General features: G+C 36.1%; 1 protein-coding gene across 15 annotated transcripts in view; it reads right to left on the bottom strand.

Annotated features, from left to right (window-relative positions):
- Positions 1 to 26,399, bottom strand: part of kcnma1a (potassium large conductance calcium-activated channel, subfamily M, alpha member 1a) — a 733,327-nt gene that overhangs the window by 513,087 nt on the left and 193,841 nt on the right. For all 15 annotated transcript variants that reach the window (XM_051923733.1, XM_051923735.1, XM_051923728.1 and 12 more), the window contains exon 2: positions 18,008 to 18,172. In XM_051923733.1, coding sequence (XP_051779693.1) covers positions 18,008 to 18,172 — 165 coding nt within the window. The remainder of the gene's footprint in view (positions 1 to 18,007; positions 18,173 to 26,399) is intronic.

The raw sequence follows: 26,399 nt of genomic DNA, 5'->3' as shown, positions 1-26,399 counted from the left end.
TAGCATTTTGGTTTAGACGTCTCATTTCAAATATTTCCTGGAGTTTAACAACATTTATCTCCCTTGTCCCTTTTTCCTTTAGACATCTCTGGATTCCTTTCATTCCCTTCACTGCTGCTTATTCTTGTTCAGTCAGTACAGTATTACAGTGCAACACCAACTGTGTGACATTATTACATTTTGTTCTTGGATTTCAGGAAGCAATATGGCAAATAAAACAATATCAAAAACGAAGAAATAAATAGAATAAAAACATGAACATTTGCATAATCTGATATTTTCAAGTCAAATGTAATGCTCCTATATCATACAAATGTATCATACACTATGTTGTGATATGGTATTTTTTTAGGGTCAACATAGTAATATAAAGATTTGCACTACTACCTCACTACTTCAAGATTCCAGATTCTGTTTCTAGTTTTGTCACTCTTTGTTTTTACTTTGCAGGTTCACCAAGTTCCTTCTCTACCTCAGCAATGGATATATTGGTTTATTCAGTAACCTAAATCAGTGTTGTACAAAAGGGAAAAGCATCATCTGATCTGGAATGACATCCTTGCCAAGGTTTGTTCCTCTCTTTCATCCATTTTGACTACCTGAGACCCTGTAATAAACAAGTGAGTTATATAAATTGATGAAATGTATTGCTGTAAATAGTTGTGTTTCTTTCACTTATCCTCCTACCTGCCAAAATAATCACACTAGTAATATAATGGAATATCTACTCCTTTACTCTGTTATTGTGGCAATTACACAATTTCAAATAGTACATCATTTGGTCAGGTCTGTAATGCTAAGATAACTATATGTCTTGAGTGTACTATGTGATTATTTTTAAGAACAAAAATTACTAAGGCATCGCAATGAGATTATCTTTATCCCAATCCCATGTACTTTAATATAGTGCCTGCTGTTGAAAGAAAAATACAGAATACCTAAACGTATACATGTCAGAAAAAAAGGCACTTTCCAAAGCACATCATCAAGTTGACTGGACAATACCAAGATCAAAGAATAAAAACCCACAACCTATTTAATAATAAATTATCTTAAACAAAACCAATATCCTTACACTAGATGCACAATAAACAAGAAACAGAGTATAGCACTGGAATTTCTGTGGTAACGAATCATATTACTTCCTCAGTGGTAGAATTTCTTAGGATTTTTAACGCTTCTGTTCAACACTGTCTTTAACAGTAGTTTGTCAGCAACATTGTATTTGTGCATCAGTTTGTTTATAGAAGTTGACAGTTAACTGTGATGTGAGTTTACCAAATTTAGCATGGTACAGTATAATTCTGGAATTAAAATCACAAAATAATCATTTCAATAGTCACTAGGTCCTTCATGAAGCACTTTTAAAAGTAGACAGAATCAATATAAGGCATTAGCTACAGATATTGTAGTTTAACTTGTAAGTGCCTTTACAAACCAAACACAAGGTTTGTTGTGCTACTTCCATGCTAATTGGTTGAATATCCAGTACTGTGATTATTATTTTTTATAATTGTACATGATTCCTTTTAATTACCATCATTACTTGTCCCCTTGGATAACAAAAATGAAGACTATTATGCACCCACCTATTTTCTAGACTTTTTTTCTCTAGCACATTATTGCACAATCCAAGTCTATCTTAGCAGAATCACAAAACAGACAGGTATCAGGCTTGGATGTGTGGAAACTGGCCCGGACACAGACAGGCGGACAGTGATGGTTCACCCAACACACATTTATTATACACTAGCAAAATACCCGCGCTTCGCAGCGGAGAAGTAGTGTGTTAAAGAGGTTATGTAAACATATATATACATATATACATATATATACATATCTACATATACACATATCTACATATACATATATATATACATATACACATCCACATATATATACATATACAGTGGTGTGAAAAACTATTTGCCCCCTTCCTGATTTCTTATTCTTTTGCATGTTTGTCACACAAAATGTTTCTGATCATCAAACACATTTAACCATTAGTCAAATATAACACAAGTAAACACAAAATGCAGTTTTTAAATGATGGTGTTTATTATTTAGGGAGAAAATAAATCCAAACCTACATGGCCCTGTGTGAAAAAGTAATTGCCCCCTTGTTAAAAAATAACCTAACTGTGGTGTATCACACCTGAGTTCAATTTCCGTAGCCACCCCCAGGCCTGATTACTGCCACACCTGTTTCAATCAAGAAATCACTTAAATAGGAGCTGCCTGACACAGAGAAGTAGACCAAAAGCACCTCAAAAGCTAGACATCATGCCAAGATCCAAAGAAATTCAGGAACAAATGAGAACAGAAGTAATTGAGATCTATCAGTCTGGTAAAAGTTATAAAGCCATTTCTAAAGCTTTGGGACTCCAGCGAACCACAGTGAGAGCCATTATCCACAAATGGCAAAAACATGGAACAGTGGTGAACCTTCCCAGGAGTGGCCGGCCGACCAAAATTACCCCAAGAGCGCAGAGACGACTCATCCGAGAGGTCACAAAAGACCCCAGGACAACGTCTAAAGAACTGCAGGCCTCACTTGCCTCAATTAAGGTCAGTGTTCACGACTCCACCATAAGAAAGAGACTGGGCAAAAACGGCCTGCATGGCAGATTTCCAAGACGCAAACCACTGTTAAGCAAAAAGAACATTAGGGCTCGTCTCAATTTTGCTAAGAAACATCTCAATGATTGCCAAGACTTTTGGGAAAATACCTTGTGGACTGATGAGTCAAAAGTTGAACTTTTTGGAAGGCAAATGTCCCGTTACATCTGGCGTAAAAGGAACACAGCATTTCAGAAAAAGAACATCATACCAACAGTAAAATATGGTGGTGGTAGTGTGATGGTCTGGGGTTGTTTTGCTGCTTCAGGACCTGGAAGGCTTGCTGTGATAGATGGAACCATGAATTCTACTGTCTACCAAAAAATCCTGAAGGAGAATGTCCGGCCATCTGTTCGTCAACTCAAGCTGAAGCGATCTTGGGTGCTGCAACAGGACAATGACCCAAAACACACCAGCAAATCCACCTCTGAATGGCTGAAGAAAAACAAAATGAAGACTTTGGAGTGGCCTAGTCAAAGTCCTGACCTGAATCCAATTGAGATGCTATGGCATGACCTTAAAAAGGCGGTTCATGCTAGAAAACCCTCAAATAAAGCTGAATTACAACAATTTTGCAAAGATGAGTGGGCCAAAATTCCTCCAGAGCGCTGTAAAAGACTCATTGCAAGTTATCGCAAACGCTTGATTGCAGTTATTGCTGCTAAGGGTGGCCCAACCAGTTATTAGGTTCAGGGGGCAATTACTTTTTCACACAGGGCCATGTAGGTTTGGATTTTTTTTTCTCCCTAAATAATAAAAACCACCATTTACAAACTGCATTTTGTGTTTACTTGTGTTATATTTGACTAATGGTTAAATGTGTTTGATGATCAGAAACATTTTGTGTGACAAACATGCAAAAGAATAAGAAATCAGGAAGGGGGCAAATAGTTTTTCACACCACTGTATATATATATACATATGAACGTATATATATATACACATACATATACACACATACATAAACACACACATATACATATATACATACATACATAGTGCGTTGTAACACGGGCTGTGATTGTTACATGGGAGGGAGACGACAAATCACAGCTTCCCGCTTTCTAATCGGGCCTGTGATTGGTGCTTTGACTGATGCCTAGATCCCACAGTATGTCCCGTTAGGAGAGGCGTTAGGCGAGTGTCTTCCCCCCAGCACTTCTGGGTGTGGCGGAAGTGCTGAGGGCCAGGGCTCCTCAGGCATTGGGGCACCCCCTGGCAGTGACCACGGGCCCCTATAGGGTTGAGCTTTTAAGCTCTGTTCCTGTGGTCCCCAAAGCCACCAGGGCGGTCACCCCCTCATGGTCTGGAGGAGGCGTAATCCCTCCTCCGGTCCTTCCGGGCATCCCGGCTGCATGCCACCCCAGCCGCTTGCCACAGATGGTACACCAGTATACTGCAGAACATACACACATACATACACACACACACTGTAAGTGACCAAACAGGCCATAAATCATATACTTTTGTATTCTTTTGGTTTAAATGTACACACTGTTGCTTTCTGAGTATTTACTATTGGTCTACATGCATACATTATTTGTTTGAGTATGTAGAATACTGGTTTCATTCAAATGTACTAAATTATTTCATGTCCATATATTACTGGTTTGTATATGTATAATACTGGTTTGCATATGAACTATACCGATTTGCACTGGTACAAGCGTTTGTTATTAGTTTGTGAGCAAACTGCATCAGTTTGCACTACGCATTAAGTATGAACTACAATGGCTTGCGTTCATATACTTCTGGTCTGCTTACATAGCAATGGTTTCATGTATGCACTATATCAGTTTCATTCACCTGTTGGGCACTGCAATCGGTTAAGTAACTGATTTGTAAAAGCTATTTGAATAAGTAGCTAGCGTGCAAGTGCATATGTCACTAGGGCCAAACAAGTAGATAGACAAATATGTACCTAAGTTCAGCTTTTCAGACTTAAGGGCAAATATTGTTACAAAGTAATAATTACCACCAAACACTTTCACAAAAATATTACACAAAAATAATATATTGAGCTGCTTTCACTTATAATTCCTACTCCGTTCTGTCTTCACTCTCTAGAAATAACTGTACCTGCCCTTGAGTTCCTTTTTCTTGTCCCTGCAATTGCCGCTGAAGTTCACATGAACTATCAATATAGTTTGTACTACAACCGATAGAGTTCACATACAAAGCTGTGACCGCATGCATACGTAAAACAAGTATGTTTTGTAGTTAATACAGATAGAGTACAAATGTGAAACCAGCATGTTACACTAATGACACCACCATAATACATGCATAAAAGCAGTACAAGACTCATATGTAATCAATCTCGTACATACATAAAATCAATAGAGTTCATACACAGAACCAATATAGTGCCCGCATGAATCTGGTATAAGTCATGCATTAATCCAATATAGCACATACACAAAACCATTGCTATATAGGCAATGTAGTTCATATGCAAACCAATAGAATACGAGCACAAATTGATGCAGTTTACTCACTAACCAATAACATGCATTTGAATAAGTGATGTACAAGGGCAAATCAATGCAGTTCATATACAGACCAGCAGTATACATATACAAACCAATTTAGTTTATATGCAAACCGATAATACACACACATGAAACATTATGGTTCATATAAATAAAACCAATTTTGTGAGCATGTAAACCAATAAAGTATCCATGTGAACTGATAGTAAACACTCATAAACCAATAGTTTGAACACATAAACCAACAGATTAACCACAAAGTATATTTATGGCCTGTCTGGAAATTCATAATACCTCACACCAATGTTGAGGAAACTCAAAGTCACCAATTAACCTTAAACAAGCAGACTCCAACAAAGAAAGAACCTCAGCTGAAAGGTTCAATGAAAACATAATACTACCTGCAGATGTATTTATAATTATTACTCTGCTTTTTTAATCTGCACACCTAAAAGAGGTTTAGCTGCCTAAATATTGAATGCTTAATTGACAGATGAGACACATACTACAAAACTACAATTCATAACTGACAGAATCTTGTCTATGACCCATCAGCAACAAACAGTGCACTGCTACAGGATTTTTTTTTTGTGAGTAGTACTGTCAGTGAAATGTCGATGTTTGACTCAAATACATAACATAATAAAGAAGGAGTTGGAGGTATTCCCAAAACCTCGTCTACCTCTCAGTGAGGCTATGCTACAATGCATTAATGCCTGCTTATAAATATAATACTGCATACATAAACATTTAAGTACTGTACATTCAAATTTCTGAAAAACCTGTCAAGGATCATAGACTTACTGTATCATTACCATCACCGCCATATTAACAGATGACCTGATCCAACTACCATTGTAAATACTGAATACAAAGACCGTTAAATGTATTTTTCAGCAGATCTGTTAGCCACTAATAAATTACAGAAAAACATACATCTTTACACCCATCACACTGAGTAAGACAGACACTTTCTTATCATCTTCTATATCATTTTCTTCAAATATAGTTCAAATACTATATACAGTGGTTGTGCTTTAACACAAACTACTTTAAGACAAATAATCACAGAAGGGACTGACTGTGTTGCAGACTGCTCTTGTCATTTTTCAGAACTGACTGGATCTTTTTTCAGTTACATATTATATTACCAACAAGGAGGTACACATTAAATAGATCTGACAAACAAATTCTTAAAGGCAAGCAAATAAACAGTATGCTGTATATCAGTACATTAAACTTTACAAATAGATTCTTTTTAAACCTTTCTCTCTTACAGTACATGACCTCACAGAGGCTGACTTTAGTTGTTTGTGAACAAGTGAGCTTGGTTTTTGTTTTGGGAAGGCTGCTGTAAAAATACAGAACAACCATTTAATTAAACAAAATGTACACATCTTCAGGTATTTAATGACCAGATAAAGTATATTATGGCTGTATTTTCACTACGATTATAAAACTGATGGAAGAAAGTAAAACAGAGACTGTCATTGCCAATTTCAGTTTACAGGTTAGGTACTATATTATTTAAAGTCCTGTTCAAAGTGAAAGTAAGTTTAGTGGATGCTGGTTACACTGCTTATCAACTGAAGTCCCAACATTGCAAAATATTTCTGTCTGAAAGCAAGGATACATATAACTATAGAGAAACTGCATTTTTATGAAAATTCAACCTTTAAAAATAAAGCAAATGCAATCACAATCTCATTTTTTAAAGGAAAAAAAAAAAGAAATATAATTAAGAACTAAGATGAGGAGAACAAATTTGGCCATTGAATCAATTTATCCGTCAAAATGACCCGGGATTATAGAGCTGAATAAATAAACATAAGGATTTAACAAAAAACAACAAAATAAAATAAATTTAAAGAAACAGTTAAAGGAAGAGTATCAAGGGAAAAAAATACTTTTCAGTGTGAAAATGGACAAAGAACATCCTTCTGACAAGAAAGGAATAAGCCAGTTAAAAGCATTTGATAGGCTCAGTAAAACAAATGAGGTCTTATTTGTTTATAAACAAAATTACCGTAGGTGGTAAAGCATTTACTTCCATTGGCCCTATCCTTTGGAATAATCTGCCAGAAAAGGATGCATCATCACACTCAGCATTTTAAGCAAAGCCCTGTTATGTAAATTCTCGGCAAGCATTCAATTACCACTGTGGCTTCTACTCTATGGAACTCCTTCTTAAGGTCAGCCTGTGAGGCTTCAACGATTAACACAGCCAAATCACAAATGAAAGCTCTCATTTCCTTCAATGCATTTTAGATCCGCTGTTCTCATACTTATGAGCGATCTTTTGCATCTACAGTAAAGTGCTTACTCTGACTATATTGGCTGGTTGATCACTTCATATTGTAACTGGAGGTCAGGACTGTTAAAGGCACTGTGACACATATTCTTTTCCATAGTGTTCGGTTCTAATTATCTTTAAAAACAATCCTGTGTTGATTTGTTGTGCACTGTCAAGTAATTTCGGGAAAGTGGCTTAGCACTAAACTGTGAAAGGTAGTATACAAAATTATTGACTGATTCACAGACAGCTTTAGCATTTTTGTGGATTATTGTAGTAACAACCTTGTGTCAGTTAAGTTGTACTGGGCAGTTTGTTTTCCTTTATAATATAGAAGAATTACAGGCAAAAGACCTGTTAAGATCAGTGATATTCAGACAACCTAAAAGTAATGACAGGAGCTGGCACATTTTCTTTCTAGGCACGTTTCTATAATTTAATTACTAAATCAATTTTTTATTTCGTGGTAGCAGGTTTTTCTTTTTTGTTTTTACATGGAAAAGAGGCACGGTATCAGTTCATTATAATGCTGAATTGTGTAAGTGGGTTAGAAGATGGATGGATGAATGGACTGGCAGCTGGCAATGCAGTATCGCTACATTAAATGACACGATGGTGATATATAGTTTTAAAGTTAATTTTAAACATTTACAAATGCCTATTATTTTTGATTACTGCCATCTACCCACAGATCAATGAATATGCACAGTAAGAGATGAGTAAATTATTTGATTGCTAGTCATCTGTTAGTCATCCAGCAGGCTTAAAGCCATATTGCAATTTTGCAAAGAAGGAATAAGATGCACTTTCAATAGTATATAAAGATTAAAAAGCATACTGTATGTCATATTTTCACTTTATGCTGTATCTAGGTTTGGTAAATTGCCTGCGCAAGGACGCCTCACTGAATCACTAAAGTACTAGGAATCTTTCACTTACCAAAAACAAAGCAAAAAGGCTAGCATATTTTAAGATTTGGTAAAAAAAAATAAGTTTTACTTATCTTAGTAAGTGAAAATGCATTTTTGCCAAGCCTACCAACACTTGCATTATGAGGCAGGCAGGCAGGCAGGCAGGCAAACAGACAGACAATTTAAAATCTACAAAATTGCAGAGATTTGCATTGCATAAAATGTAACAATGTACATATTAATATAAACAAAGCAATCATTAATTACAAGAGTGTTAATTAATTTCATTTAATTATTTACTTATTTAATTCTAAAGAAAGGAAAGACAACTTGCTGTTGTTTTTAACCATTCGCTTACTGAGCTTGTGGGTCAATTAGTGTCTCTAAATTTGTCAAGTGTGAGTCAATGGGTGGTTGGGGGCATAAGCATGTCCTTCAATGGGCAAGTGCCACTGGCTGATGGGATGGGCTTTGGCCTCCTATGACCCTAATATTTTGTAAAGTGGGTTTTGGCAAATAAATAGAAGGAGTAATGTTTTCTAACATATATGATTTGCATTTTAACACTTTGTGTCTCAGTCCTGAAGTAAGGAACCATCACTATTCATACACAAGTAATAAGCCATACTGAGTATAGCACTGTGATTGAAGGTTTTAAGACATTACCTAATGTGTGGAAAATGATGAATCAGCAATTTTAAATTCTCCAGAGTGTGGGTAAGCATTAGTGTGTTTATTAGTGAAACATAAATTAAACTGGAACCCTGTCTAGGATTAATTATTCTTTGTATTATTTGCAGCCAGGACAGCACTGTTTCCATGGTCCCATTTTAGAATAAGCAGGTCTAGAAAACAAATGAATGACATTTGACACTGCGTAATGCTTTTCATTGCAAAAAAGGGAAAAGTAAACACAGAATTGGAATACTTGTAATTAATTGGTAAAGAGTTTTCCATTATGCCTTTTCAATGCATTTTTAGTAAAAATTTAAATTGCTAGGTATGCTTACATTATGATTACACTGTGATGTGTTCAAGTGAAAATAATAAGTTTGTTTATAATTTTCTTGAAGCATAAATATGGAAGAGGAAAATAAGGTGAGGTTGAGAATTACAGATAATTGCATCTGAATTTGTAGGTTATTATTTAGTTGTTTCAAGCCCAACTATAGACTAAACATGTAGAGAGACCTATAGTATATTAAACTATGACATGAAGCAGTAACATAACTTTTCTTTTATGTGCTTAGAATTAATACCCCTTAAGATTTGTAATCTTTGTCTCTTGCTCCATAAACTTGAACATACATTGTCTGTTATTACAGAATCTCACCAATGTTATTTCATCCAATTTATCTGTCAAAGAGCAACTATATTTCATCATCCCTAGTATGTCATTCAAACTGCCTGTATACAGTAAATATTTTTGAACCAGTTTAATCCAATTCTAGGATTGCTGTTAGCCAGAGACTTTGACTGTACATCAAGCTCAAAGCAGGGAGCAACCCTGGATTGCAATACAGTTAATTGGAGGGCACACTCAGGCAAACATGACCTGGCCAGGTTAAAGTTGTTCATCAGTATTGCTCTGCGCCTCATTGGGATGTGGGATTAAAATCAGAAAACACACAGAAAACTCACACAGAATTTGTCAAGTCACTACAGACAGTGACTAGCATTCAAACTCAGTGTCCTGGAGTGCTATATCAGCAATACTAACTACTTTCCAGTTTAAAGGCCATGATTTGCACTGCAAATATAAAATATATTCAATAAAACTGGATGAGGTGGTGCTGCTGAATCATAGTATTTAGATCTCAATTCAAATATTACCACTTGTACCTTTGACATGAAATTTGCATGTTCTCCCCATGCTTGTGTAGATTTATTCTCTGCAATGGTTCAGCGTGCTGGTAGAGTACATCAAATGGCAAGTCACAAGTATCCTTATAAGAGAGAATGTGAGTAAGGAAGCCATTGATGGGCAAAAGTCTCATTCTAGACGGATTTGTATTTTACATGCATTGCTGTCGGGACTGGCTCCAAACACCTTTGTACTTACACTGAACAAAGAATGTTTAAAATGAACTTGAAAGATTAGGACCAAATTAAAACAACCAGACACAAATGCAAAGCAAAGCAATTACAAGTTAACATTACAAAAGCTGCAACAGTCCATTCAAAGGGAAACACTTTAATCATCAACTGGATACTGTACTACGTATGCATTTACTATATTTCAAAGGCTCAAAGAATATCATCTTTAAAGTTGCAAATAATGCCAGATATTGTGTTATACTGCGATTCACATTTGCAACTGTCTTGTACTTCCTTCTTAAAACCACAGTACAGTTCATAAAATCAAGTACACACAAAAAAGGCAACTGTTCAATATAACAGCCAAACTTTGTACAGAACGTGATTCCATAAATACAGACACTAACATAAATATGCAATGTAAATACCACAAGAGGCATATCTGAACTCTGCAGGGCTGAAGGTATAACAAGTAAAATCATTTATTTCAAAGGTTTTCCTTCCTTTTCTTACATTTCTTAAACGTGATTTGGAGCCACACCACTCCAAGGCTAGTAGATTTCCAATCATTCTAATAATTGTGGGAGTAATAAGAACCCTGTGGCCTACTAAAATTTTTCATTGTAATGACTTTGAAGAAGGATCAATTAAAATTAGTATAGACACAAAATGGATTTTTTTAAGGAGTGGGCAGATCATTTGATCAGATGGCATGACAAAAAAACACAGAGACATAACTGTGTGCGGTTTGTTCATGAAGGTATGCTGAGCTAGCTGTATGTTGTTACAGAGCTAGTTTTAATCTGACTGAGCAGCTCCAAATATTGTTTTTCAAAAGCTGATTTTAACAATCCAGCTGTTGCAGCTTGCGCCCCTCAGTTTTGTAGATGTTTTCTTTATAACTATGTGTTTCCATGCAGCCTGCACTGTGATAGCAATGCTGTAATCTAGATGTTTATGATTTTTCTGATTTTCTGTTCAAAATGAAGCAAAACAAGGTAAGTAACTACTAAGGAAAGTACTAAGAAGCTAATAAAATGTTTTAATTAAATCATTGTGATTCATTTTTTTTTCTTTTTTCTTCAGGCATGCCCAATATCGTATATACCTTCCTTTTCAGCATGGTAGACTAATGCAGATGGCAATCCAATTTAAAGTTGATTGGCTATGACTAGTTGTAATTACGCCTTGATCTAACAGACAATTTTGACTAGTTAGAATGTGAATTATAAATATACAATGTGCAGCGGAATGCCAAGGTTTAGGCACCGTTGCTTAAAATGGTTATTACTGTGAATAGTTAAGTGAGCAAAAGATCAACTGATCACCAAAAGGCATAAAGTTAAAGATGACACATTTCTCTTCAGCATTTTATGCAAGAGTGGCGGCACGGTGGCGCAGTGGGTAGCGCTGCTGCCTCGCAGTTGGGTGACCTGGGGACCCGGGTTCGCTTCCCGGGTCCTCCCTGTGTGGAGTTTGCATGTTCTCCCCGTGTCTGCGTGGGTTTCCTCCCAAAGACATGCAGGTTAGGTGGCTTGGCGATTCTAAATTGGCCCTAGTGTGTGCTGGGTGTGTTTGTGTGTGTCCTGCGGTGGGTTGGCACCCTGCCCGGGATTGGTTCCTGCCTTGTTGGCTGGGATTGGCTCCAGCAGACCCCCATGACCCTGTGTTCGGATTCAGCGGGTTGGAAAATGGATGGATGGATTTTATGCAAGATTCATGTATTGTTTTTGTTTTGTACAAATGAACAATGAAAAAAGGAAAGCAAAAGGAAGGAAAGGAAAGGAAAAGGAATGTTTGGGCACCCCAAAATATTTGAGGTCTCAGATAACTTTACCTAAGGTCTCATACCCCTCTTAATTAATGTGTTACAGCTGTGGCTTGTTCACAGTCATCATTAGAAAACCCCAGGTGATGCAAATTGCAAAGCTGTATAAATGATCTGATTCCTCAAACCTTTTCTCAACAATCAGCAGCTAAACAGCTGCCTAGCACTCTGAAAAATAAAATAATTGATTCTCACAAAACAGGAGAAGGCTACAAGAAGATAGCAACGTGTTTTCAAGTAGCTGTTTTCTCAGTCTGTAATGGTATTAAGAAATGACAGTTAATGGGAATGGTGGAGGTCAAGTTGAGATCTGGAAGACCAAGAAAACTTTCTGAAAGAACTGCTTGTTAGGTTGCTAGAAAGGCAAAATAAGGAAGATTTGGCAGACTCTGGAGTGGTGGTGCACTGCTCTGCTGTGCAGCGACATCTGAACAAATATGACCTTCATGGTAGAGTCAGCAGAAGAAAACCTTCTCTGCATCCTAGCCACAAAATTCAGTGTCTGACGTTTGCAAATGAACATGTAAAGAAGCCTGATGCATTTTGGAAACAAGTCCAGTAAACTGATGAAGTCAAAATAGAACTTTTTGACCACAATGTGCAAAGGTATGTTTGTAGAAAAAAAGGTGCTGAATTCCAGGAAAAGATCACCTCTCCATCTATTAAGCATGGAGGGGATTGATCATGCTTTGGGCTTGTGCTGCAGCCAGTGGCACAGGGAATATATCTATCTATCTATCTATCTATCTATCTATCTATCTATCTATCTATCTATCTATCTATCTATCTATCTATCTATCTGTCTGTCTGTCTGGCTGTCTGTAGAGGGAAGAATGCCTCTGCCTCTTGAGTGCCGTCTGCATGCTCATCTCGGGTCCACATTTCTCCCTATTGGCCTCCACCCTATATAGCACCAGTTCTGTCATGATCCTGATGCTTCCTTCTGTTCAAACCCTATCTTTTCTTTCTGGTTCTTAACCATTTTCAATCTTGATACTCTGTCTCGCTCAGGCTACTTTTATACTTTAGAGGCACAGGTGCCTAATGATGCACCCCAGAGCACTAATGAGGGAATTGGTGAAATTGCACGTGTCTGCACGTGAAAGCAGGCACCGCCGATCTTCCTATCAACACCCCAGGGCCATTTGTCCACACAAAAATGCACACCTACAACCACCCCAAGCCTAAGCACACTGTTTTTAATTAAAAACTATCACACTGCCATGGACCCCTATCCCCTCTTACCACACAGGTTGCCAAAAAGTGTGCATTAAGTTCTAGTCTGGTGATACTATCTCTTACACTTTCATTTTTTCACTTTTATTAGTACTTCTTCTCTGTCAAGGTTAGAGGTGTGACCAGAACAGCATGTGTGGGTGGGCATTTGGCTTGTCTTGGGGGGCAAAAAATATCCATCTATCCATCCATCCCCATTTTTGTAGGGGGGTCAAATAATAATAACAACATAGTTTTATATAACATATAAAAGCAAAAATTGTGGCATAAATCATAAATTATTGTTCAATAAAATGGAACTTGTATTATTTTTTGTGAACAAATATAGAACTACATCTACAAGGTAAATATCACTAAAGTCAAATGTATACAACATATGAGAGCAAGAACAGAAACGTGGCTTATTGTAGTCATGGGAGGCTATAGGACATCAGTTTCCAGTGTTTCACCTGGATATTATCAACGGGACCAGTCTGCGGTTACTCTTGGCAAATTCTGAAATAAATTCATTCATGTCTAGATTTTCTGTGATGTTTTTCTCATGTGCCAGAATGACTAAATTTCTCTTCCTTGAATGCAGCATTGTTCGGTGGAGTGGAGTGAGAATGCGGTTCAAAGTAGAGAAAGAGCTTTCACATGCAGCTGAAGACACACCAATGATGAGTGCTGTGATGCAGACATGGCTCTGATGTGCGGGATACTAGACGCGTGTTTGTGGAAGCCGCCACCGTCTTTTTCTAGAGCTTTTTCCAATTAGTGTAGCCGTGTTTGGTGAATATGTCCAAATTGGAAACACTAAATTTGCGGTAGGCAAAGCAAAAGCTGCCATCACGGACAACAGAATATTCAAGCCATGGTCGAGACTGATACCAGTTTGCACTAAAACATCTGAGTGTCTTTCCGAATGCGCGCTTGGGATAATTAATTCAAATGGGCTGGGATGGGCTATCCATATTTAAGTCAGGCAGACCAGACTGTATATTTTGTTGAAGGCAGAGGTTTGGAGTACCCGACACGGGCGCAGAGCTGGAGGATTGTGTAGGCTTATCTACATCTTTTGGAGTTTCAGTTCCCGACGTGGGTGTGCTGTGCTCCGTGTTGGTAGCAGTGGTGCTGGGCTCAACCGTGGAGCCAGCAGCTTGCAGAGGGACAGAGGTTGAAGATGTCTGCTTTTTAATAAGCCACCTATGCATGGCCTTTGGTATTACCAACCAGAAAATAAAAGAATGGAACGTATACGCTGTTTTAATTAAAGAATGCGGTCAACTGGTTCAAAACGTGCTGCGAAATGTGCGGTGAAGTAAACTGTGAACAGCACGGTGCCTGTCTAGTGGAGGAGACACTGCTGGATACGCCCCAAATTCAAACAGCCAATTGGAAAGCAACTCAGTTTTGAAAATCAAATGTTATTCTTCTCCAGAGTTTTCATTGGACAGACAGAGCATTTCGCATAGGGGGGCACGGCTTGTCTCTGGGGGGGCAGTGCCCACCCAAGCCCCCCCGTGGTCACGCCTCTGGTCAAGGTAAACACTTTCAGTAGTGGCTCAGTCCTTGCATTAACCAGCCTAGAAGTAGCATGCTTTGGCATATGTTTCACCTATAACTTTGGGATAAACTGGAATTTGATTTCACTGTTGAACTGGAGAGGACTATTGTTCTAGCAACTGGACCTTCACAAATGTAATGTCAAAATGTGCTATTGATGTCACTCAAGAATTTAAAAAGATTCAAGATTATACCTTCTTCAGATTAAGCACCACCCATGACCAACATTGGGGTCACACAGTTAAGCCTGAAGCACTCACATGACGCCACCAACAGCCCTCAAGGTACACGATATATTTTGCAGTCCATCAGTGGGATCCTTCTATGTGTTACACAATAGTGTCTACTGAAACAAATGATGACCTCAAGATACTGCCCTGGTGGTCTAGGCTTTGGCTGGCAATGGTAGGGCTTTGACGCAAAGATGCTATCTACTGTGTTCTAACAGTAGTATTAAAAATAGCAGCAAAAAATATGTACAATATTAACAGTAACTGTTTGAAGCCTTCCCTGATTTTTGGGTTGGAATATTCTCATTAAAGTGCCGTATTTGCTTGCTCAGAACAATCAGAGAGTATACATACAGTATTAAACTTGTCATTAATTTCAAGCAATTCAATATGAGAGCTTGGGCTTTAACTATTTCTCCCAGAATTATAGCAGCACTAAGTTACTTAAATGGACGCAAAGGCATAACTGTAGACTGCTCAGTGCTCAAGTGTGGACTGGACAGGTCCTTATGTCTGTCATTAAATAATATGTATTTCTTACTGATTAGTAAGATACTGTTGAATCATTTTACAGACTAGCTAACTGCCCAATGTTTTGGGGTTGGTGATTTCTGCATTTGACCACTAGTAGGCGTTTTCATGGGATCAAGACCCTTTCTTGATTAGGAAATATATTTACATAACCAAAATCCTTAGAAAAAATATTTTGACTGCACAAGTGAAAGTTATAGAAATTCCAAACTTAAGATCATTTAATACACGGGTTAAAGCCTTACAATGCTATGCCACAAGCAACTTCCTGAAAAAAAAATCTCAACAAAAAATAATTTTTATTAAGTGTCAATGATAACTCTCAATACTGAGGGTTCTCAAAGTATAAAAGCTTAACTGACTAATCTATTTAAATACAGCACATAAAGGCTGACAAAACTAAATACTATACTTGATATACAAAAGTTTCTTTTTATAATGCCATGTCCGCACTTTCTATAGCCCTTTTAGACTTTACAAGTTTCCAAAATGACTGCATCATAGCCAACACTGATAAGATTTGTTTATCCCGTAAAAATTGATAAAATTAAACTTTCAGATCAAAGTTAATTACTTCAATTGTGACATATTACTTCAATTTTTTAACATCAAAACAACCTGTATATTACATGATTGAGAATATAGTTGATACTGACAGCATTATTCGATTTACTTTATTTTTGTATAGTGTTTTTCACTGGAATTTTATTTAAACTAAAATTCACATCTGTAATGTAAAGTAATATTTAATATTTGGATCATTGTTTGTTGTCATTTAAGAATCAATTAGTGACTTAAAGAAATAAACAACTTTCTTTAAACAAGTCATTGTAAACTCCTCAATGTTCTAGGAATGCTATCACTGATAAGAACCCTTTGTTAACTGTTGCTTTGGGGAATGTAATTTTTAGTAGGTGGGTTGGAGGTATTCATCAATCTAAAAATTGAAAATTGTTTAGCATGGTGGGGAATTACAATGTTGTTTTTTAAAATATTTTACGATGAAAGTAGCTATTCTATTAATTGATTCAATAAATTAATTTATATGCACTGTATGATTTTATTTACATATAACCACAAAAATTTTGGTTTAGTGCATTTATAACTAAAGTAAATAAAATCATTTTACTTAAAAAATTTTTTTATATATATTATTTTTTAGTTTTTAGTTTTTGAGTATTTTGCAAATGAAATTTCTTTAATCATTTTTCATGAACGGGATGTTTCTTTAAAAGTATTACATAATATATCTTCTTTGCAGAATTATTTGAATACTAAAAAGAATTATATTTTGGTCTCTATTTTTCTGTTCAGGCTCTTATGGGATTAGCACTATGTTGCTGTGAAAAAAATATCGACGACAGAACGGAAAGTTTACAGCAATACTTCCTCACCATGATCATCAAGGCTAGTCCTTCATAAGAATAAACAAATAAAGGTTGGTACACATATTTACCAACTCTACTCACTGGAAGAGGCAAGTGGGGGAAATCTGATGCGTCTCTCACTTGTATGCTCCTATATCTCACTATATCACTATATCTCTCTCCGTCATTGTTGTGTGTGTGTTAATTGGAATCACATAACCATTAATTATGGTGAAATTTGTTGCATAATTGCATCGGTTTTGATGGATTATTGTTTTGTCATCAATACTGAACACGTATACAAAATTTGAAGACATTCACTTCGCCAAAAGTGAGTTTAAAATCAGTTGCAAGATTTGACTGGGAAAAAAACAGACAAAGGAGTCAAATTAAATAAAATCGTTTAAAAAGCCTTAGATTCTTATTTAATGTATTGAACATTTTGAATGCCTTTGATGATGCCAAAAAAATCTTTTATATAATTATACATACCAAATTTATTTTAGATTTTAAGAACTGCGATTTAAAATAATGTTATCGTTGTCTTTTTTTCTTGACCACTTTTAAATATATCAATCCTGTGCATATAAATATCATGAATTATTTTATTCTATAATATAGTAATAGCAAAAAGTAATTAACAATAAATCCTGGTAGGAAATATGATTTGTATGTGGAGCTCTTGAGTAGTATCATTACTACTTCAGTACTTTATATGACAATCCCAAACTGTCAGACTGATAGTATTTTACAGTCAATAGATATGTAAAGCAGAAAACCTTTCAGCAGCAAAAACTATACCTCTCCCTTAAGAAAAAAAAAATCTAAAATGTACTAGTTTGAAGAAAAAAAACATAAGTGCAGTTTACAAAAAAAGTAAAAAAAAAAATTAAGAATGAAAAATTGCCAAATACTTACAAGAACTCGGCCGGTTAATGTCTGTGCAGATATCATAACTCCAGCCCAGTCTTTTACCGAGGTCATCCAGCCCACTTCACTAGCTGGGCTTTCTTCCTTATCATCTGGATTCTTTGTGGATCCATCAGCTTGATTAACTGTACTAGTGTTGATCTTCTGTGCCTCCTGAAAAACATTAAAGCAAGCACCAATTAAGTTACAACTTTACATTTGAATTCAACCAATCACTAATGAAAGCCACTGAAAGATCTATAAAATTCAGTTTGCAAAAGTTTTTTTAAATATTAAAAAAAAATGTTTTCAGGACTTTATTTTTGGTTTAACAAGCAGATCTTAAAACTATTGAGTACTTTACCATGGAAATAAAAATTTATAAAGCAACCTTGGCAACAAAATCTGCAAAGTATAAAATTGCTTTTGTACCCATAGTGAGCAGGTGTCTCATGTATAAACAGTGTGTACATAAAAAAAAGTTTCGTAAACCCATTTCCACACTCACTTCGAGATTGATAAAAACTAAACATAGCATAAAGCCACACACATTTTCACGGTAGCCGTTCATCTTACATACGCACTTTTCAGCTCAGTTCTGCAAACTGACAACACCCAGTGTCAAACCAATGCTACTGTTTCTGTGTGGTCTCCCTTTTTTCAAATTCACACAATGACACGGGCTTTATTACTGTCTGCGTGCTCCTGTCTGCAAAAGAGAAAGCCCGTTTAGTAAGCACATAGTAATTCACACACATAGAACACACAGAATACGAAGCATTTAACGTGCTACTTTAGTTACGATGGGATTTGAGAAACTCTAATAAATTAAACATCCATTTTAAGATGAAGTGTATGACAAAATAAACTATGAGATTAAAGGGGAAATTTCGAGATTAAAGTCAACATTTCGACCTTTTTTTCTTTACTATGTCCCTATCTTTTTTCCTTTTCTCTTTGTCCTAATACGCTTCCACATGACACTCAGACGGTGTGTCTTTAATATTTCAGGCACTGTGCAACATTTCTGAACTTGAGCTTTTGAGTGTCTTTCCATCTATTTCCTTTTGCTGCTCATAGCACTGCTTAAGCCACCAAAAAGTATGCTTTTCCTTGCCTCCATGCACTTTTACCATTGTTTTTTAACAAAACAACAAACTGATGAGGGTATTTATATTAATTTGCATATTCAAATATGCTAAAATCCGGGAGGAGTCAGAGTGTGGCTGTAGGCGTGTGTACGTGCGTTAAATTTCACATTCTTTGGGGTTTATAAAGGGGAAGTGCATTACAGGTCATTCAGGTGTTACAGGTTATTAAATTTTAGCTTCTGATTGTTTATTATTAAACCTTACATACAGTATTTGTCTGTTAAAATATTTATTTATTTTTTTAAAGCAATACAGAAATGTATTAAATTACTTATAAGTAAATTGTATTATGGTTATTTTTCCAATTATTCTCCATTATTTTCCTGAATGTAAATATGAACCAAATAGACCATAGTACTTTACAAAAATCACTGAAGTTATTTATATCAAGTGAAGTTTTTCGTAGTTCTATGGTGTACACCTCTACATATTTTCAACTGAGTTAAATTAGATAGCAATGTTACTAAACCAACTACAGTAACATAATTTTTCAATGTGGGTGTTCAAGTCGGTTAAAATTCCAAAGTGGGAAATAAGAGGAATGGTACATTTCAAAGTGACCAGGCCTTCAACAAAACAGTAAAAATAGATGTCCTGTGTGTCTGAGTGTAGCGCAAAACCAAATCCCTTACCCAAGTGCCTGGCTGAATCTTTAATATGTGGGATTGATCCCATGGTAAGAAAAATCCAATCATAGACAAATTTTTACAATGTACAATTTCAAAATTAACCCATATATTAGGCAAACTGAGGAGGTTTCCTACTTTTTAATTAGGACTCGACTGAACCCGTATATACAGGAATAACCATATAATATGGCATGTATGACTCTAATAAATGAGCAAACAGGTACCAACTGTATATGTTTCTGACGCTAATCTAAAACTAAAAGAAAGGGCAGACAATGAGAAAGTACCCAAGAACATATAATATAAAATTTAAAGATTAGAAATCGGTTTCCAAAAACATCTGCCACTATACACCTAGTATAATGGAAACAGTGTTGCTTTTATTTCTTTCAATACATGAATAATAAAATATCTAAACCAACAATCAATTATTAAGGCACTCTAATTATCTGAACTTGAGATATGAGCACATGATCCATATTGCTTTTAGTATTTCATTTCTCAATTCATCCATTTGCTGTATCTATTTTATCCTAATAAGCCAAAACCAACTCTGTAGCAATGTGGTCTGAGACTAGCGGTGTAGAGGATGCCAATGCATTAGAGACAGTTTGAAGAAAAGTATTTTTACAGTAAGTAAAAGTGCAGTAAGGAAAGTATTTTTTCACAGCTCTACTCATCTCAGAGCTACATTTAGACCAATATGCTTGTTATGTATTTTAACTGGATATTCCCAGCTCAGATACTTGAAATCCATTTCTACAATTAAAAAAAAAGATTAAAGAGAAATTAACAAAGTCAAGGGGTTTATCTTTTAGATTAACACTCATTTCTCTATAAACTTCTTTTAAATAAAAATAATAAACCGTTATATATTGCAGAATTGAAATTAAATATTTATCCATCCATCCATTATCCAACCCGCTATATCCTAACTACAGGGTCACGAGGGTCTGCTGGAGCCAATCCCAGCCAACACGCAGGGAACAAACAGCAGCCCACCGCAGGGCACACACACACACCAAGCACACACTAGGGACAATTTAGAATCGCCAATGCACCTAACCTGCGTGTCTTTGGATTGTGGGAGGAAACCGGAGTACCCGGAGGAAACCCACACAGACATGGGGAGAACATGCAAACTCCACACAGGGAGGACCCGGGAAGCGAACCCAGGTCTCCTAACTGCGAGGCAGCAGCGCTACACACTGCGCCACCGTGCCGCCCATGAAATATTTAATATAACAAAAACATGCATCATTACCCAATTATTATGATAGCAGTGCATTGTGGAGTCCCTCTCAATTTCCGAGCCATGTGAAGCTCAACAATCACGTATAGTTGGGCAAACATGTGCCATTTCTCCTTATTTAGTACATTGGTCTCTCCTCCTCCAGCCGTAAAGATGACAGTCACACTAAGACATTGTGCTAGTCTATGAGTGTAAAGTCCTCTAATAATTATTTTTTGTTCATTTACTAGCTTTGTTTATTTATATTTAATTATTGAACAACACTTTTTTGAATTATTGGGCACCACCATTATCTGTTTTTTTAAGCTCCAATATTGCCATACTACTTTTGCTTCAGCAAAAGCCAATCAATTGACCATCATCTTGCAGTGTGTGATGTCTCAATAATCTATATACAGTATAGAAAATTCTTTTCGCGTTTGAAACAGAAATTACGTATGACCATGCGATATGGAAATTACGTATGAAACGGAAATTACGTATGACCACGCGATATGGAAATTATGTATGACCACAGTACATATTATAATACAGGAACTAATCACTTCGTTTGTGGACGCCATTTTTATATCATCTTCACGAATTGTTATTATTTGTGTGAGAGTTATTTTACTGATATTAAAAAGAAGTAAACACAAACACGCCGATCTATCCTATAGAAGTGTGCCCCACGTTGCCCTCTCACAGCCCTCCTCTCTGGACTACAGCGCTGAGTGGTCCGCCACCAGGTGCGTTCTGACAGAGAAGTTTTATTTATTCGTCCACGTGACTGTTGCGGAAACTGCCACATTGTAACTTTTTTTTGGTTGGCAGTACTTGATAGTAGAAGAGATGAGGAAAACAGCTTTGTGTCTTTCTACTTTTTAACTGCGCCGAGCTGTAAACAATGTGAAGACAAGATCGCCTTCAGCGGCGAGGGGTCATGAGAACAAAGTGGATGGTGGGAGGCGCGGAATGTTGGCCTGCTCCGCCGGGTCAAGAGCTTCGCAGTTTCGGGCAGCGTCCTCTCTTCTCGCACTGTTTGTGACACTTCAAGCCCCCCGTCAGCTTCTGGGAAAGTGGAAATCTTTGCGAATGAGTGTAATCGGCGCCATCAAAGCAGGACTCTGTTTGTAAATTGCCCTGCACGACTACTTACTGTCCCTTAAGGTGAGTTTGGGTCACTAAAACCCTGCAACATTCAAGGTTGCTTTTGTGATCAATTATTTTAAGAAGATGGAGAGTTTTCATCTAAGAAGATGTACAGACCTCTTCATGTAAAGTGTTGGACTTGGAAATTGTTTGGACCTTCTGCCCGTTAAGCACGGAAGGGCAGCATCTACATTTATCAGAATTATTTTTCTCTTAAATCACAGGTACAAAGTGCAAGGTTGTCAGGCAGAAATTTGGACGATCACATAGAAAATGTAATTTCTATACCACAGCGGTCGTGTAGCGCCTTTCAAAAGGGATCTACTATCGAGAGATGATCCAAATACATTTTAGTTGCTGTTAGTACTACTTACCTGTTGTGTTATACTGCCTTTAAAATGTAGTTTACCCGAAACCACTCCAGTAGTGCTCAATGTATCTTTACTTCTTAAAATGTTAATGTTTTACTGTTTAATAACTTATAGACTACATTTTTTTTTTTTCCCTTGCACTCAGTGAGCGAAGCCACTGGGTAATCAGCTAGTATACTATAAAAAATGGTGCCATAGTACAGCGCATCCTGGTATTAAAATAATTTACAGAGATTTAATATTTGCTCATGCTTTTAAATTGTTTTTCGTTTTTTTGTCCTAACATCTGTCAGCTTCATATTTTTCACTTTGAGTTTTGGAACACATTTTGGCTCTGTCATTGGATATTTATCCTTTTTGGTTTTGACTCTGTGCTTATTACTTAGTACTCCTTATTCTTAGCCTTTCACTTCCCAGGACAAGCTCCTTTTTCATTCTGCGCACAATAATAATGCTTTTAATAATTCTTTTTTTTTTGTGTTGACATGTATTTGCTGGTCCAAAAGCAAGCTAAATGTATCCTCTATTAAGTGCCATATTTCTTTGTCATTTAAATGCATCTGCCACAAGATTCAATGTATGTTGTGTTTTTCTTTTTTCTTTAAGAGCCAAGCTTCTTGGGTCTTTGATCTGCGTTTTAAATGTTATTAGTATCTGTACTCTGATTCAAAGAAGACATGATGGCTTTGGGGGTACTGCTCATTCTATAAAGATTTAGGAATCCTGGCCCAAAACCTTAGTTTTTCTCATATGTTTTGCAAATATGAATAGCAATCTTAAACTGGCACAGTACGAAGTGAGAGTGTCCTGTAATAGTACTATCATGAAACCTAAAATGGTAAAAGCAAATTGAGAAAATCAATGGAAGGTATGATTTAGTTTTTCATTGGTTGGACATTTGTTGTTTGTCAGACTGGCATTCTTCTGTACGTAATCTCTATATCTATAAAAACAGTTTGTATTTGTTTGTTTTTTATGTATAGTTTTGTTTATCAAACCACACACTTGAAAACTGCTACACAAATTATAGTCTGACATATAATTTTGACCTTACTTACCCCATTGGGCAAAATGAATTATTACAATGTGATTGATCAACAGTCTGCATCACACAGACTATGATGGTAATGTAATGATTAGCACACTTGCCTTTCAATCACAAAATCCATCTTACATTTCCACCAATATTTTTTCTTTACTCAAGTATTTCTCTCACTATGTGTGTTAAGGCTAGTTGCTCCAGATGGAGCTATATTATCACCATAGTTATTAATTAGATAGATAGATAGATAGATAGATAGATAGATAGATAGATAGATAGATAGATAGATAGATAGATAGATAGATAGATAGATAGATAGATAGATAGATAGATAGATAGATAGATAGATAGATAGATAGATAGATAGATAGATAGATAGACAATTTGGGGTTATAAGTGTAATCTCTCATCACTGTTCAACAACATTACTCAACATTGTAACCTGTTCACCACTGTTCCTGTGTTGTATTTGAACTTGTAATCTGCTAAACCTTAGTCCTAACCACACAGGTGAATCAAATCTCAGATTTCAAAAATAATTTGGGATCATTGATCACATTTAGTCTACGATAACGTCTCCCATTTTACATTTAGAGCAAACTTTTGATGTAATACCTTGGGACAACTGGGAAACACTACTGTATCTACATTCATAAAGCTAACTTGATATCTGTTTATATGTATGCTTGTATGTTTGTTTTGGAATCACTTAAAAACAGCTGTACATATTTTCATGAAAACTGAAGGATACGAACAGTCCCAATTAGATCATAGGCTATATTAGGCCTTGATGTAGTGGCAAGGAAATCTCAATGAACCGGACATCATTGAATTCTTTTATCAAGCATCAAGTCCTTTCTTTATGATGTCAGAGACTAAAGTTAAAGCTGATTGGCTGAAGGTGAATGACAGCAGGACTGGGCAGTTCAGGTGCATAACATATGGCATCAATTTTAATGGCATGTGAAAAACTGAATCTATATTTACAATGCTGATTCCTCCCATCTCATCAAATTACCCCTTCCATTTCAAATGCTCCAGTTTCCTGTGAGTCTATGCTTTACAAATATATATCACTATTTAAGCTGCTTCTCTCACCAGCAACTACATACCACTTAATCAGAAAAGTGTAAAGTAAAATTTCACAGCGACATTTTGAAATAAAATGTGGGCAAGGCCAGGAAACAAATGTATTATTCTAAAAAAGAAGAAAAGTTTGATCTAATAAAAAACAACTGCTAATGGAGTAAATGGCAAACAGTACCAAGATAACTGAAGAACCAAAAATCATGGAAGACACTGTAAAGCTGCTGTTTACCATTCACAGATATGGGACGTGGAGCACTGAAAGACTGCAGGAAAAAAAAGGGAAAAGTATAGTCTCCTAGTATCTAGTAAGATGAGAATGTAGAATGGTCCAAGGTCACTTACAATCAACAGGTGTATCATGGGCCAAACCCAGCTCATAAGAAAAGTTTAACTGACCCATAATGTATTTTGCTTAATTGTTTTAAGTAAACAGAAAATATACAGTAATATAGCTGGTGAAACTTTAAAATATTACCATCTTCAGATATAAGGTACATTTACTGTGCTATATAGATGTCTTTCAATCCCTGAGTGTTGAACATCAAAAGGTGATAATAAAAATCAAACATTCTATCTCTGTTTGCCTGATTTAACAAGTAATAAGGTACATTTTCAAAAACCTCATGACATGGAACCCAGTACAAATTTACTCTAAGAAATCTATATGTTTTTGAGAAACCTGGCCAAATAAACCTCCATAGGAATTTTGACAAGTTCTGGATTCAAATAAGCGTAATTCTATTTTCACTCTCTATTGAAAAAACAACATTTTGCCTGAAGCCAAAAGACTAAGGCCTGCAACTGACAATGGATTCTGTCAGTTAGAGACAGTACAAATCCAAAGCTCCAACAATTCAAAAACATAATTCAGAAATGTGACTCAAAAACACTGAATTTGCATTTTGGTCTCACAACACTCACTCACCAGTTTTAAAAGAGCCATAGGTCTAGTAATGTTTAGGTAGGTGTAATGTTTAAAGATTTTAGTATCTATTCACAGTTTAAACTGAACGAATCATTCTATGTTGTTGTATCTGTTTTCGACTTTAATTTTTCAAATATCTGTGTGCTTTGGAACTGTAAATGAGTGAAAGAAACACTTTGCAAACATATGCAGAACTAATAAATTTTTATATTGTAGCCTTGTGTTGTTGTATGGTTAAAAATGGCTATGCAATTCTATATTGACAGAAATCTCCCTGATTCTTTCCTTTGATTTTTTTCTGTTCAAACAAATTACTTATGAACGCTTTAAAATCACTTTAGCTTTTTTTGTCCGGTAACTCCTGACTGAACAATACAAGAAAACGCACAGTCATGATATACTGCTCAACTCATCTTTATGTAAGACTTTGAGTTTTTGAGGGTTCCCCCCTATGTCTGGCCTTCTAGACCCAAAAAAAACCCCTAATTTTTAGGCTTTTTGTGGACCATATGTTGTGTGGGAAATTACACACTGATAAACTGTAAACCAACAGGTGTATTCAACAAAAATGATCAGAAGAACTTGAAGTTGTGCAAGCGACATCAACCGACCCCAGGGATTCACCACCTAATGTTATACAAGAGATCAAAGTTACTCCTTTTCAAAAAACTTTCAAAAAATGAGGATCAGTAATATAGGCATGTATAGTGTCATTTTATGCAATTTTGAGGTTGCTGATTATGAATATGATAATATTTTGGATGTCCGATTCTTTGCTAGTGATCCTATCTCTGTAAGAACCATTCCCATA

Source organism: Erpetoichthys calabaricus, chromosome 2 (genome assembly GCF_900747795.2).
Source record: "Erpetoichthys calabaricus chromosome 2, fErpCal1.3, whole genome shotgun sequence".
Lineage (NCBI taxonomy): Eukaryota > Metazoa > Chordata > Cladistia > Polypteriformes > Polypteridae > Erpetoichthys > Erpetoichthys calabaricus.
Note: the sequence above shows the minus strand (reverse complement) of the source record. Positions and strands in the feature narration are given on the sequence as shown.